This window comes from Sceloporus occidentalis, unplaced genomic scaffold, assembly GCF_023333645.1.
Source record: "Sceloporus occidentalis isolate IW3139 unplaced genomic scaffold, rSceOcc1.0.p SCAF_1, whole genome shotgun sequence".
Classification (NCBI taxonomy): Eukaryota; Metazoa; Chordata; class Lepidosauria; order Squamata; family Phrynosomatidae; genus Sceloporus; species Sceloporus occidentalis.
In genome coordinates this window covers 255,984,729-256,000,676 of record NW_028316981.1, presented here as the reverse complement: position 1 = coordinate 256,000,676, position 15,948 = coordinate 255,984,729, and the positions used below count along the sequence as shown (strand labels likewise).

At 38.7% G+C, this 15,948-nt stretch overlaps 1 protein-coding gene across 3 annotated transcripts in view; it reads right to left on the bottom strand.

The window, feature by feature from the left end:
* MCC (MCC regulator of Wnt signaling pathway) overlaps positions 1-15,948 on the bottom strand; it is a 293,206-nt gene that overhangs the window by 32,469 nt on the left and 244,789 nt on the right. For all 3 annotated transcript variants that reach the window (XM_089492179.1, XM_089492187.1, XM_089492193.1), the window contains 3 exons: positions 12,759-12,899; positions 11,705-11,805; positions 6,842-7,025 (listed from right to left, as the gene is read on the bottom strand). In XM_089492179.1, coding sequence (XP_089348305.1) covers positions 6,842-7,025; positions 11,705-11,805; positions 12,759-12,899 — 426 coding nt within the window. The remainder of the gene's footprint in view (positions 1-6,841; positions 7,026-11,704; positions 11,806-12,758; positions 12,900-15,948) is intronic.

Below are 15,948 nucleotides of genomic sequence, written 5' to 3'. Positions count from 1 at the left end.
GGGGGGGGGGGAGGGAGAACACCACACATCCCATGCACAGTATCTATGATTAACATAGCCTGTACCTAAATAAAGGATGAAAAAGCAGATCCTCTCTTGCTTCCTTCAGCTCTTTCCTATCCAACTGTTAAGCTAAAAACTATGGTACATTTTAAACTGAATCAGATAAACTGCCTGTTGATCTTGGAGAGACTGCCAAGTTTTCTGTATCCAAAAAGGAACATACAGATTTGGCTGGGATACAAAGGGTTCCTTGAGCTACTCCCTTCCATAAACGATCACATTACACGGCTTTAAATTGCAGCTTTTTGTTAATTTTAGCCAGTCCCTTCTCTTCTCTCCTAGGGATAATAGACACCATGTGATGAAGCAGCAAACAAATTATTTTACTGTTCTTTTTCTGTTGCAATATCAGAGCATAGTTAGGCTATCTTTTTTTAAAAAAAAATGTACAGGCTTAAATAAACCATCCACTAACTCTTTCTATTCTGTCTCAAAGCTCTTTATGAGCAAATATTAATTCTGCTTCAACATAGGATGGTAAGAAAAATCTAAACAATAAAACCTATAAATTATTATTCAAACTTCTACAAACTTATTTGACTAGTTAGGCTCAGGGGGCAATACTGAAATGTTCAAACCACTGAAGGATAGCACTGTAACATTCTAAATAAAGAAATTGTAAACCTTTGCATGTCCAAGGGTAACTTTCACTACACAAAGAACATACCACACCAAATGGGACTGGAAGAAAAAAGGTCACAACTATTTATTGGTAACACCCACAGATGGGTTGGCAAACACATAGGACTGGATCTGGGCATTGGCCAATCCATCAGTTGGTCAATGAACCAAAACCCCAAAGCAAGAAATGGAAGTGAGGCAAGAGAGATATACCCCAAGAGGGAGCACCCTGTGTGTGATCTCGCTGCCTATGAGGGGGTGTGCTGGAACACCTCCACCCAGGCCTGCGCATAGTTTTCTACTGACAACCCCCACTTGAGTCCCACAAGGGAACCTCCCATGATAACTATGGCCTAGAGGGGACCTGAAGCAATGTTCCAGATCATGTTCCACTGCCAGCACAATTGCCCCTCCCAAATTGTAACAAAAGACATGGAAAATTACATCATAAGGAAAATACAGACACCAATGTACAAGCCAAGCATGGAATAGAAAACTGAGAGTGGGAGGAAGGACTAACACTCGAGCAGGAACTGCCTAAGAGTGAGGAGGTTGCCAAATAAGTACCCCTCTGCCTGGCTGGAGTTAAAACTTTCTTTCACTCTGGCCAGGTTTGGGATTCAATCTGCCTCTTGACTTCAATCCCACTGGCTGAAGTTCCTACCTCTTTCCTGGCCGAGGCATGCCATGCTGCCCCCTGGGATAGAAGAACTTGGTGGGTAGCCATAGAGGATGCTGCCATTACTAAGCTCCCACCCCTACACCATAAAATAGCTGTGTGGCAAGTCATGGGTCCTAATTTTGAATCTACTATTTGCCTAGTTGTTGTATGAATCCATCTGTAAGCATTATGGTCTCTTTTAAAAGGGAGTACTTCATCATTCCTAAACTCTGGGGTTGAAAAGGGGCAAACTATCAATCCAGATGAGACTTCTATTGGGCAATTGCCCTGCCCCATTCATGGAATTTTGTACAGCATACAAACCTTTGTGACTCACTTGCACGAATCATTGTTTTCCCACTGCTGCATCTGTCCTCTTAACTTTTATGTGCATGTGTGTGAGTGTGTGTTTGTATATCTCTACATATATGCATATTGGTTTGTCCATCTATCTACCTACCCAAGTATTATTTCTAACTTTAAAACTACTATTGATCTTAAAAATGAAACAGCAGTACAAATCTTCAAGCAGATCTGGACAGAAAAATGTACAATAGAGTTTGGTGGACTAGGAGAAGCAACATAGTTCCAGAAAAAAATGTCATTTGTTAGTCTGTAAAATAGCATAAGACTGTTTTTCCCAGGGGCAGGTGGATGATACGTTGGGGATGGCTCTTCTATTCGTGTTACCTTGTGTGCATTACTAGTTGCAGAGCCTTTTCCTCTCCTCCAAAGGCTCCTAAGGCTCCTCTGAGCTTACAAAGTGAGCATAGTTTCTGCTGAACACAGCAGTGTTTACCGCTGAGCAGTCAAGTGTGGGATGTGGCCTTAGGGCTAAAGTCCTTTTATTCAAGCTTGGCAGATTTTTTTTTAAATGTACAGAAACATCACAATGCTGGAATAAGGTGACTTTGAAATTGCACACTGGGACACTCTTGAGTTCCCTGTTTTTATTTCAATGATTTTAAAAAAGAAGAGGGAAAGTAAAACTGCTGTCTTAGGATTCCTGTTAAAATAAATAGCTAAGATATAAAATGAATTGGAGGAGCCCCTTTAGACAATGAGTTAAGGATATAATGAAATTATGAAGTTTTCTGGCCTGGTTATGAAACTGATCAGGTAAATCGAGGAGTGATTTTGAAACTGAATAATAAAGAAAGGAAAGAAGTATCAGTTCAGTTGCACAGATGATTACAAAGACTCAGGACTTACTATCCCACTGCAGCCATGTTTACTCAGAGGTAATGGGGCAATCTATTTTCTCTGGGTTGTAAGTACTCATGGGGGGAGGGAGTAAACATACAGAAAACTGGGTGCTAAAATGATGCTAGTACCTGTTTCAAAATGTCAGGAAAAGATACAGTACTTGTAGCAGCCATGAGGAAACAACATTGCTCACTTGCCTATATTGTGCCCACAATATGGAGGAAACACAGCAAAATGAACATAACAAAGACTTAAAAGACGTTGTGATATTTTGATAATCAGTGCAGGAATCCTGAAGTCAGCTTATGGTGGAGAACAAACCATCAATAATACTAAAAGCACTTTATCTGGTAGCCACCTACAATATATGACTCCGACTCTTATGTAATTAGTCCATTTCATTGTATCCACTGCTTATTTTGTAAAGTCAACCACACTATACAGGCAAGGCTAATTTTAATATGTATGGAATTTACAGGTGATACTCACATTGTTGGTTAATATCGAATCTGTACAAAAACCTGAAGAGTTAATTGGATGAAAAGAGACTGACACTCTTGAAAATATACCACTAGATATATGATCACATATAGGATTTCTATGAGTAAGGTCCATAATTTATTACAAACCACACAGCATCCTGACTATGACCAAAATTAACTGACAAGAATATGCAGCTAAAATACCCAGAGCTATCTGACAATGTAGACTTGATAATTCTAGAGAGAAGACTTGAACTTAAAACATATCCTGTTAGATTCCTACATGGTGCATACAACTCCAGGATCAGTGCATTCTTAGTCCTCTTCTTCTTACAGTCCTATTGTTTTTATTTTTTCCATTCATTTTGTATGGTTTTAGATGTACTGTGTTTTTAAATTGTAAGCCGCCTTGAGTCCCAATATTGGGAGAATGACAGGACAATGATAATGCTGCTGCTGCTAGTAATAATAATAATAATAATAATAATAATAATAATAATATCATCATTATCTCTGTAGCACAAAAGAGGGAAAGGATTAAGAATCCTTCTGCCAGGATTTAATCACAGCAGATGCCACAGGGGCAGGAGCCAGATTCAGACTCCATCTACTGATGTATCATCTCTGCAGTACAGAGAGCAGCCATGCTACACAAGAACAGCTGAGACATCTTATCTGTACTAACTGTTTGCTAAAAGCTATGCAAGAAAAGGTAATGCATGTCAAACTTAACAAGATACTAGGAGCATGTGAATTAGCCAACTGTCATCTCCTGCATACAAGAGTAGCTCTGCATCACAGGGCCCTGGCATTTCTGTCTTCTCAGAACAGATCACCATACAGAGCTTTTAATCTCATGCCTTTGTGTATTTTATTACTAACAACGTGACTACAAACGTGTTCCTCTGTTTAACTCGCTGTGTGGTTGGCATGTATGGTTGGTATGAAGGGGCTGCATAAACAGCCTGAGGTCTGCACTTTGCCTACCTTGCATTAAACACTTGCCTATGTCTCACATTTTAATATGCAATTAACTAATCCATTAACTAAATCAATTAGGGTTATAAGATCGGTTCTATATTCCACAAGGTAGCGGCATGCCCTTGCTAAACACTCTGTAAATCACTCTGTCAAGATTTAGATTTCAGTATCAGGGAACATACAGCAGGGCTGAATGAGTCTCTGTCAATGTTGAATACCTATGTCAAAGAAGCAATCTTTGGGTGATCAGTGGGGCCCCCAAAGACCACACTGGACCCCACCTCCAAAAGGGCTGCATGCAACCCTTGGGTGGCAAAATTTCCACCTCTCACCTTATGAGTCAACAACCAGAAAAGTCTTTCCTGGTACAGGTCCACAGTTGTGGAGCAACATCCAGATTTAGGCCAGAGAAGCCTTGGGCTAATGAATACCTTTCTGCCTTTTAATGGCTAAGGTGCCAAAACAAGGAACAGGCTCAAAGTGCAAACAACTCTCTGAAGCAGGAAATGTGTTGCAGTTGTGCTGCATATCAGATTCACAAAGTCCATAGGTGTGCTAGAAGACTCTACTCCTCCTACAGAATAATCTGTTGCAACAAAATGACCCAACCCATCCACCCAAGCATCATGGGCCACCTTAAAGATGAACAGAAGTTTTGTATCATAGAGTTTTATGAATGAAACTCCACTTGATGCATTTGACAGAGTGAACTCTTAGTTGATGAACGTTTATGTAGAATAAAACATTTAGTCTTCAAAGTGCCTTTCCACATGGCAAAGTACAGCTCATAATTACATGGCAGCAATCCTTCACTTCTGTCCTTATAATCTCTCTCTCTCTCTCTCTCTCACACACACACACACACACACAAATGCTGTCAATTGTGTGCCTTCTAGGTTCATGGCTAAGCTTTCTCCATTAAAACAATTAGGATTTCTTAATATATCACAAACCTATTTCTATTTTCACAAAAGAATTGGCAGTGTCACTGGAATGCTGCCAGTAGAGCAAATAGAAATATACTAGCTGTTATTTTTATTCACTTCAATTGTAACAGCAGATTCTACACTGCTTCTCCCTCCCCCGCCACAACCCATTTTGTTGCAGTTGCTCCCTTTTACCATCTTTAACCCCCCTGTCACTAGTGACTGGCTCTACATTTGTTCCCAGTAATGTGTTCTGCAATTTGACATTCAGCAACTCATTTCTGATGCTAGAGTTAAGTCTGGGTCAACACTTCCATTACAAATTCCCATTTTGAGGGACTTCAAACTGCAGAGGAAATTATTCACTTTGACATGAAAAGTCTTTGCCAAGGAGAAAGGCTCTCTCTCTTTCTCTTCCTGTCCCCCTACCACACTGCCTTTCCTTTCATAAAGTTTACAAAGACCCACCATTTTGAGTTTCTCTATTGTAGACTATTGTTTGTCTGACAGATTCAAGGGGTCTAAATGGCTTCTTTGAACAGTTGTATTCTTTAGTGGGGAATTATTTTCAGTAACTGAGTGTTTATCCTTAGGCTCTAAGGCAAGTTTGGGCAATCATGACAACTCTGGGGTGTGTGTGTCAATCTTCTACCCCCAGGACACAGTAGGGCCGACATAAAGATTTTCAAAATGTAGTGGGGGGGAAGTGTTTAGATATTACTCTTAAAAATGTTGAACAATGCAGTTGGGAGCTGCAACCTATTGAAAAGATGAAATGACACTCCAAGAGGATTCATCTTTCTACCTCAAAAAAGAGTGGTCTGAGAGTTTGGAGGGATCGTGGGCTAATGAACAGTCATGGCCGGGGTGCTGCCCTAATGCTCCAGAGTAAGCACTATTCCTGCCGCCGCCCTAGTGCATGACTCAGGAGCATATGATGCCATAACCTTGCTAAAACTAAGCAGGTCTGGGACTTATCAGTGCCTGGATAGGAGACTATTGGGGAACCATACAGACACTACTTTGAGATCAAACAAAAATAAGTGGCATTTAAATAAAATATATAACCACAGTCTTTACTAACCTCTGTTATTTATACAGGCTTACCAGACTGCAACAGAAATATATTTTAATGCATAGATTTAAACAAGCACATAATTTTTATAAATTCAAGTTTTAAACAAGATAATAGCTACACTACTCACATCTGAAGACACTAAATTAATAGTGACAAGTGTGTGTGTGTGTGTGCACACACACACCATATATATATTTGGGAAAATGCACAAGTTTTTGTGAATCAGTAGTTTTAAGGGCAAATACAACATCTGAAATGTCTAATTCTACTCTTGCCTCCAAGTCCTCTTCTACCTATCTACTGTAGGTGGATATGGTGGTGCTTTTCCTTCTAAAAAGCATAGAGAGTGATTGAAAAATATTGCTTTTTTAGAAAAAAAAGTCTTTCCCTCTACCATGTTTCTGTAATTAACATATAACTTTAGAGAAGAACTTCAAAATTGTGAAACACTGGAAATCCTTGTTGTGTTTCTATACTAGAACAAATAGTGTATGCTTTAAATCTGGAAGAAGAAGGAACTGAGAAACAAAGAGAAGGCAAAGAAATTGTTGAAGTAGAACAAAAAATATTGGCTTGCTCTTTATGAAATAGATTAGAATCAGACAAACACAACAAATCTGTATAATATTCTTTGCAACAAGCTTGCTGAATATCTGAACAGAATTCAGATACCAAGGCACTGAAGTCATTTATAACTAACACCAATATACCCCGGCAAGTTGATTTGAAGATGGATAGCTAGATAAATAAATGGAAAACAACAGTCTATTTTATTCTGAAAGCAAAGGCTTGTGGGTTAACAAACTCAATGAGCCAGAGTTACCTGGTGTGACTGTTGGATGATAGGCTCTCCCAGGGCTGCACACTGCAGCCAGTGACAGCATAGGCTCCTCCACAGCTACCATCCAATTTCATTAGCAGGGCTTTGGCTGCATTTTCAGCTGTCTTCCTACAGTCGTGGGCTCTTTTCAGCATCTGGGTGATGTTTTCATCACCCGGCTGGTCCCCTGTTTAGTTAACAAGCAAACAATCAGAGTTATATAGTCCTGGAGAGTACAGTAAGCATTGATATGAATAGATGGGCTTTTATGGTGACATCTGTGCTACCATGAAGACATTAGCACCTACTTAGTAGTCTGCTAAAATACATTATGATTATAAAGAGACTAAACAAGCTATGATCTGAATGGGAATCCCCATGCAGAACCCAGGTTTCTTACCCTTCCCTGTCCCTTTCAGAAAACTGTCCTTTGAACCATATCACAAACTACTCTAAAAGCTCAGGAAACTGCAATGGAAGATCTGAAGCAATAAACAAGCATCCACTGCACGTACATGGAATTCTATGTGTACACCTAAAAGGCGAGCATAGTTATGGGTTATGTACATTTCTTACTGTGGACTCATCACACAGGACTTCAAACAGGGGAAGGTTAGATTCCCGCTGTATGCAAAATAATCTAATGCATCCACACACATTATTTCAGTAGCTGAAATAATTCTTATGATCTGCTGTTGAGAATTGCTTGATTTTCATTTTTTTTTACTACATGTGATTCTTTATATTTTGTGTGCAGCTGAACACTGTTCTTGTGAGGAATTAGTGCTGAACGTTTTAAAAATAAAAACCTATGAATTTCACAATGAGGTGATGTTTTACAGCTATGCTGTGGCCTCCTGTAATACAGGGTTTCTGGTAAAAAATACTGACATTTTTTATTTTGGCATGTGAGAAATAAATACAGTATACTAAAATATCATCATATTTTATCAACTGCATTATATGTGAACTACACCTCCCTTGTGTAACCTGGATATAAAACAAAAAAATACCTGCCTTATATTTTCATGTTAACTATCTGCATACTGCTAAAATAAAACATCTGTTTCCCCACAAATATGTATCAGTACAGTCTGCACAAAGCAAGATCTGTATTTCCATCTGGTACTTGCTAGAACTTTTCCTCCATGAAATCGATCCATTCTAGAAGACTTGTGAAGACCTTCTTCTTCAGTTCTGCCTTTCCAGTACACCACTGATAATACTCTTGCTGGTATTTTTAGGCTGATGACTATTCTGATGTAACTATTCTGATATGTTGGTATTCCTGTATCTGATTTTTTTAAAAAATAAATTTCTGATGATCATTTAATCTACCCTAGTTTGGCATTTAAAAATACCAAACATACAGTTTTAAATTTCATAACTAAATGTGTTGTCCTCTAAAGCCAAACTTGAGTCAATGCACCAAAGACTCAAACAGTGACTTGGAATATAATCAGAAAAAAGTTTTACAGAGGAATACCATCTTGGATTTCGACAGAAGAAGCCTTCTCTATTGAGAGGTGGGAAGGAAAGAAATGTTGGACTAGATACAAAGATTTATTAAAAAAAGATAAAGACGACGACTTAGAATTAAAATCAAGAGAGGAATTAGAAGATAGTGGAAAAAATATTAGCTGGTTCGAGTACCTACAAATCAGACAAAGATACAAAAAAGATTTGAATAAGGAAGGATTCGAAAAAGAGCCAAATGAACTAGATAAAATAATCTGGGGGAAGGACAAAGGCAAAATTTCTAGACTATACAAATTATTCTTAAGAAGGGAATTGGAGCAAGAGACAGTTACCACATATATTGCCCTGGTGGCGCAGTGGTTAAATGCCTGTACTGCAGCCATTCACTCAAAACCACAAGGTTGCGAGTTCAAGACCAGCAAAAGGGCCCAAGCTCGACTCAGGCTTGCATCCTTCCGAGGTCGCTAAAATGAGTACCCAGACTGTTGGGGGCAAATTAGCTTACTTGCTAATGAGCTTACTTGCTGTTCACCGCTATGATCTTTGGAATAGCGGTATATAAATAAAACAAATTATTATTATTATATATGATTAAATGGGCACAAGAAATAGGACATGATATCACTTTAGGTAATTGGGAAAGTGGATGGAAAAAATCTAATAAATTTACTGCTTCACAAGACCTAATAGAAAACTATATTAAAACTGCAAACAGATGGTATTATACACCATTAAAAATTGCTAAACAGTACAAACTAAAAGATAACAGATGTTGGAAGTGCCACAAAGAGAAAGGTTCATATTTTCACATGTGGTGGTGGTCCTGCCAAAGAGTCAATAAATGTTGGTATAACATACATAACAAAATACAAGAAATACTGGGAATAAAATATCCCATAACCCCAGAGCTGTACTTGCTGAATATGACAGCTTACATGGGAGAAATATTAGAAAAAAGACATTGGAGAATTATACTTTATCTTATTACAGCTGCTATAATATTACTTGCAAAAAATTGGAAATTGGCTACAAAAAGTTACAGAATTTAAAGATATGGATATACTGTCAGCATTAATCAACAATGAATCGAAAGCAAAAAGAGAAACAGAATGGGACTTGGTGAAAAGGTACTGGGTAAAAACATGTGATATAAAAGAAGAATTATTGAATTAAGCTCCTAAGTGAAAAGTAGGTATATGCTTCTTAAATTTCATTTATTGAAGATATAAGGATAAATAATATATAATATAACAAGGGAATAACACTGGATATGCTAGGAAATATGTGTATATGTGAATATCTATGTGTGGATGGTTGGAAATATGGAATGTCTTGAATAATGTGTAAATATCACAATGTATCGATGATGGATATGTAGTACACACTGTGTAAATATGGAAAATATGGAAATTAAATCAATAAAAATAAATGCAAAAAAAGAGAGACTCAAACAGAACTCCACAAAAAGTACCGATTCTAGTTTGTTTAAACAAGAGACTGAGAATCATCTTATAACACTGGAGATTAATGGTCATTTAATCTTTAAAAGCTTTCACATTATATTTTGGGAAACATTTTTGCAAAACTATTAGTATAAATTAGATTTTTTTTTAAAAAAAATTACTTTTCATATAACGGCAAAAACTAGAAAAATCTATGTTTATAAGAGATTTTACATTCCCTCTATGTACGACATTATAAACATATTGTCACTTGAGTGAGCGAAAAAGGCTCACCATAAAACGGACAGGTGCACTTTCATGTGAAATCACAATTTCCCTTTCTCAAACCCAGTTATCTTCCTGGTGTAATTTATATAGGAATGTATCCAGAAACTGGCTCATCTTCCTAATTAGCAATGTGGTCCCCAAAAGTATTAGTACTAAAACAAGACTAAATACCGACACTTATATACGCAAGAATTCACAGAATAAAAATATGGTAGGTTTTAGGTTATGGTTAAATCAGAGGCTCTCAGATTTTATTGGTTTATGGCTCCCTTAATTTTTCATGGCTCTCCTAGGATAAGCAAAGCAGTTAGGTCCAAACAACTTAATAAATACATATTTAAGAATTTATTTTATATGGGGAAAACTGTTGGAGTTGAAAAGACTGTCTTCAGTTCTTAGAAAGATTTATTGCTATGTGCTGTCAAGGTGGTTTCAAGTTACGTTACCCTTATGAATGAGACACCTCCATAAGGGTCTGTTGTTAATAGCCAGGTCTTGCAAACTCTGGGCTGTGGCTTCCTTAGTGAGTAAATCCATCTTTAATGCAATCTTCCTCTTCTCCTACCGCCTACTAATGGTAGACATCACCTCTTTTTCATAGTGGTCTACTGAAAGTCTTTTTGGCCAACTTGGAAGTTATATAACTCTCGTACAGCACATTTGGCACTACATTTATCATACAGAAGCTACAGTCCATCATATTTTGCCAATGAGCATATCTGTGTTTGCATATACCATTTTGTCCCAATTACACTTTCTATTTTCAGATGTTCTCTTAAAAAAGCTCTTTTAGGCATGCACCTCAAACTTTACATAGGGAAATGCCCTTTAATAAGATGATAATTCACAAAAATTTAAATGAGGATGCCAAAACCTGATGGAAATCTAATCCACTTAATAAATGTTGAGACAAGGGGGAGGAACAGTCCAAAGTGCTTGAAGGGTGGGAGAGATAAGGATGAAACTGGGGAGGGGAAACGAAAAAAGATGAGACACCATTAGGGTGTGATACACTCCTAGAACATGAAGAAAGAGCTTCACAGAGCTTTTTTTTTAACAGCTGGGTTGGAAGACCAGAAAAAAAATCAGCCCTCTCCCTAATAACAATGGATGCCCCATGATGCTGAAAGTTGTGGGAAAGTGTTTCACTCTTTAAGCTTCATAGTTTTTTAATTTTGTAGACAAATGTCAACCTATATTTTCACAAACACCACTAAAAATCACACAGCTGACTTTTCCATTATGCATCTTTACCTTTGAAGGGCAAACATGGGGAGAAAATTAAACAGTACTAATTTCTTCAAGAACTGTAGCCTGCTTGACTCAGGCCCTTTCATAAGCCTTTTTGTTGGTTTGCAGGTAGCCAAGAGCTTACATCATCACATCCAATATATAGTTATTACTCAAACACATTTCCTGAGCTCCAGCCTGTGGCTGTTGGAATTCAGTTTATTCAGTTCTAGTTCAAAATCCATTTGTCAGAGTTTTACTTGGCTGCTGAAGATGAAAGAAAACGTATTTGATCGGATGCCAGACAAGGAGGGTTGCCTTAGTTATCATGAGATGATTCACTGTTGCAATATATCTTTTGATGGTAATAGATGGCAAGTGAAATACAGAATGGATTTAGAAAAAAAGTGACTCATTGACTTCTTACCAACCGACCCAACACCTGCAGCTCTGAATTGCCCAAGAATGAGAGACTGTTCACTTTCTGCCAATGCTAGTAGGAGCTCGTAGGCTTCAATGCACTGTTCACTGGAGAAGAAAATAATCCAGTCAATATACATATCTTAGGGCAGGTAGGAGAGTCTCAACATCAGTAACAATAAAGTAAGAGGGAAGTGATGTAGGGAACTATATCATTTCCTCCCTATTTGTTGCATGGGGAATTGATATCTTCCTGCAGTCTAGGAATGGTGAGAATATTCAGTTCTGGAAATTTTAAAAGTTAGATTTTTGGATGACAGCTTGCAGAATCCCTCAGTCTACTGTGAGCTGTCATCCAAACAAGTAATTTGTCCAAGATTTGTCAACCCCATACTTCTTTAATTAATAGTTGTTTGTATAAAATGGACTGGGTGGCACTGACTATAAAAAAGAAATCACGTTATAAAACCTTTTCAATTAAGGATGACTTGAATAAACAGTACACTAATAAGTTTGCAATCTATTGCTGTATTTTATATCACCTTTCTTTCTGAACTACAGCTAACATCATTGCTTCTCCAGTCTACAGTTACATTTTATACAACTAGAAATGTGTGTTAATCTGCCATTATATTTTTGTTTCAATAAACATTACAATTCTATCAAAATTTTGTGATCACTCTAATGCAGAGTATGCCCTGTCAGGGCATTAAATGTGCAGGTCACTAACTGAAGGAAGTAAAGACCTGTATATATGAACTTCCCTAGCACTAATCATACCAACACAACCTAGTCTTTCTTCATTTTCTCCAAAGTGCTTCCATAGTCTTCAGTCAAAGAGCATGAAATGGAAATCTTGTCTTCCTACTCGATAAACCCATTGGCTGGGTACAGAGTACTAAACAGTACTGATACAAGGCAAGGGAAGCAAAATACAAACAATACAATATTATGTTCTGTGCAACTCTAATAGCTGCACTTTCTTACAAACATCAATAACAACAATATATGAAAATATGCCACCTGGTTTATTTTGTATCTTGCATTATCCACTGACATACCTGTATTGCAATGCAAGCCTGAGGGCTGTGGCATTGGATTCATATTTTCCAACCAACATACTCATCCTTTCAGCATTGCTCTTGCACTCTTCCAGAGTTATTGTCAATAAATCATTCTGTGATTTTAAGTGCTCAATGCGGCTGTGGAAAAGAAAGACAGCTTCAAGGTTTCATAAAATGCTTACTGCAGTTTTATCTACCTCTCAAATGGATTCTGGTACTCCCAGTCTTCATGGGAAATGTGATTTTCTTATTACAACCCAGCTCATTCTTTTGTTCTTTTCTTGCTGTTTCTCTTACTTAGCTGAACTTTTCAATTGGGCCAAGGAATTAATCATATGAAAACCCAAGTTACTCATCTAACCTAGAGTGAAATTACACTACAGTTACAGCAGGTTGATGGTACTTTAGCTACTATGGCTCCATCTTACAAATTTGTGGATTTGTAGCTTGGTGAGGCATTCAAAATTATCTGTTATAGTGCAGAAAAATGAACTAGAGTTCTCTAGCAAAGAATTCTAAACACCTCACCAATTTACCAACTCCAGGATTCCTCAGGATGGAGTCTTTGCAGTTAAAGTGATATCAAGTATGTGGTTTAGAACAACTTCCAGACTTTTGAGTGAAATTCTTCAGGATGGAGATTGAGGTCCCACTCCCAAATATACTTTTACATATGTGATTTTAGACCTTATCGCTATTAGATTTTTTCACAAACACCCCAAAGAGCTTCCTCATGCTGCATTGCAAACTGTTTTTGAAAGTGCCCTGACTTTCAAAACTGGAGAATTTTCAAAACCAGCTTTTAAAGAGGCAAAACAGGTGATAGTGGGGTGCAGAGTTTCAGGATCACAACTCAGTTTAGATAATAATCAAAAACATGGTTTTATTTATTCATTTTAGTTGTTTGTTTAGGCTCTACTTTCCCCCCACTACATACAAGGTGATATACATAGTTTCCTTGCCCTCAGATTTATCTTCATAATGACTTTGTGAATAGGTTAGGCTGAGAGAGAGGGCTTGACCCAAGATTATGCAGTGAGTATCATGGATGAATGTAGATTTGAATTTATGATGACCACTATGACATACTGGTTTGATCACTAAGAACAAGCTATCCAGTTTGTTCAAAATAAGTTTGGGGGGGGGAGGTTATAACTTGTTGTAACCAAAAAGTAGGTTAAATGTAACTGGAGTAAAGTAGTATTTTGATATCTACATGTCTTAAGGTATCATCTAACACAGCCAGTGATTCTGCTCCAGAATATTCTAGATTCTATATTTCAAAACCAAGGTAAATCACATGGCCAGGCTTCCTTCTGAGAATTTCTATTCAGGACTATAAAATCATCACAAAATTCTGTCAGATCTCAAACTACTACAGTATTACCTAATTTATGCTCATGTATTGGTGGTGGCAAAAAATAAGGTCAGGTGGGAGAGGAAACATTACATCTCTGTATTTTGGTACTTTATTTTGTTTTAACTACTAATATAGTGACTGTGTGTTGATACAAAAGTATCAGCAGCACCATGAAGTGTTGCTAGGTTTGAGAAGGGCCTTGAGGAGGTATTTCCAGGCCTTATTCCCACTTTCCTCTTGATTCAATTCCTGCACCAATTCCTGAAACTGGTTCAGCAAACACAGTGGTTCCCAAGAGCCGGTTTCAAGAATCAGTGCAGGAAGCTACAGCCGTGGCTTCTCCACTATGCCTCCCTCCATCCTCCTGGCCATACCTGGGGCGGAGGGGAGGCCGGGGCAGAAGGAGAGAGGCAGACCGGGAGGACACGGAGGAGGCATGTATGGCCGGGAAAGCCGCTGCCAGTGGGAACCAGGGCAGATTTGAATCTGCCTGTTTCCCACTTGGGCTGAATCGATTTATTTAAAAAACAAAACAAAACCCAACTCATTTTACCAGCGTCTTTTTGACACTGGTTAAATGGGTAAAAACCATGGCCTCCCTTTCCAAATCACTTCAGTGATTCGAATTAAGTGGGAACCATAGTGGTTTAAACCGGATCATTTGGAAACACGATCCGGTTTAAACCATAGTGGGAACAAGGCCCCAGATAGCTGTCTCCTGTTTATTTTGGGTTGGGGGGGCTCCTCCTCTAAGTTCCTAGTTCCTGCCTATTTTGCTTTCCACCACAAATCCACTTTTTGTTTTCAATTTAAGACAGACTGGCAGTAGCCACCTAAACCGCTTTGACTAAGTAAAGAAGCTATTCACCAACAGACGCTGAGAAACAAACTGCTCTCCTGGCCAATTCCAAGTTGCAGTTGAGTTCCATTTTAACTGAAACCATTTCCCTCAGTCTAGCGAATACAGAGTCTAGCAGAGAAGGCATGACTCATTAGAAAAGAAAATTATGGCGCTTTCCAGACTGCCCAAAAGGGAGGTCTGTAAAGTGCCTTCATTTGCTGCGCGGAGCAGCCTCAGCGGCCAAACCGTGTGACTGCTCTGTGCAGCAAAAAGCCGCAAAAAGCAGCTTCTTTTTGCGGCGCCATTATGACGCTGCAAAGCTCCAATGGCGCACTTGCGGTGTCATAATGGCGCCGAGACGTGTGTCCGCTAAGCGTCCACTACGTCAAGATGGTGGCGCCCATGTAGAATGGGCGCCACCATTTTGTACGTGCTCGGCGTGTACTAGGGTTAGGGGCGTCCGGAAAGGACGCCCCTTTCTAACTCTAGTACGTGCCGAGCACGTACTTTTTGCCCGTGTGGAACGGGCCAATGCTAGGGAAGGTAGAAGTTGGTAGAAAGAGAGGAAGACCACACACCAGATGGCTAGACTCAATCAGGGAGGCCACAGGCCTGAGACTGAAGAGCCTAGGCAAAGCAGTGAAGGATGAGGACTTTGAGATGTGTCATCCACTGGGTCACCAAGATTCAGGGTTGAGTCGAAGGCAGTTAACAACAGCAATAGAAACAAACAGTAATTTGAGCTAATCAGCTGCTAACTTTTAGGACATAGGACCACTGAAGGCATAGGAATGGCAAGGAGGTAGGGAGACCACCTTCCCCCATACAAAGTGCAGTCTGATTGGATAAGGCCTTTGCCACTTTGGACAGACTGAAGGAAATTATTTCTGTTAAAAAGACACTCTGTAGCAGCCTCAGTCAACAGTGTAGAGCTCTGCTTCTTAGGGCACTGAGTCTTTCCAACAATGCCTCTTGTATGCCTGGGT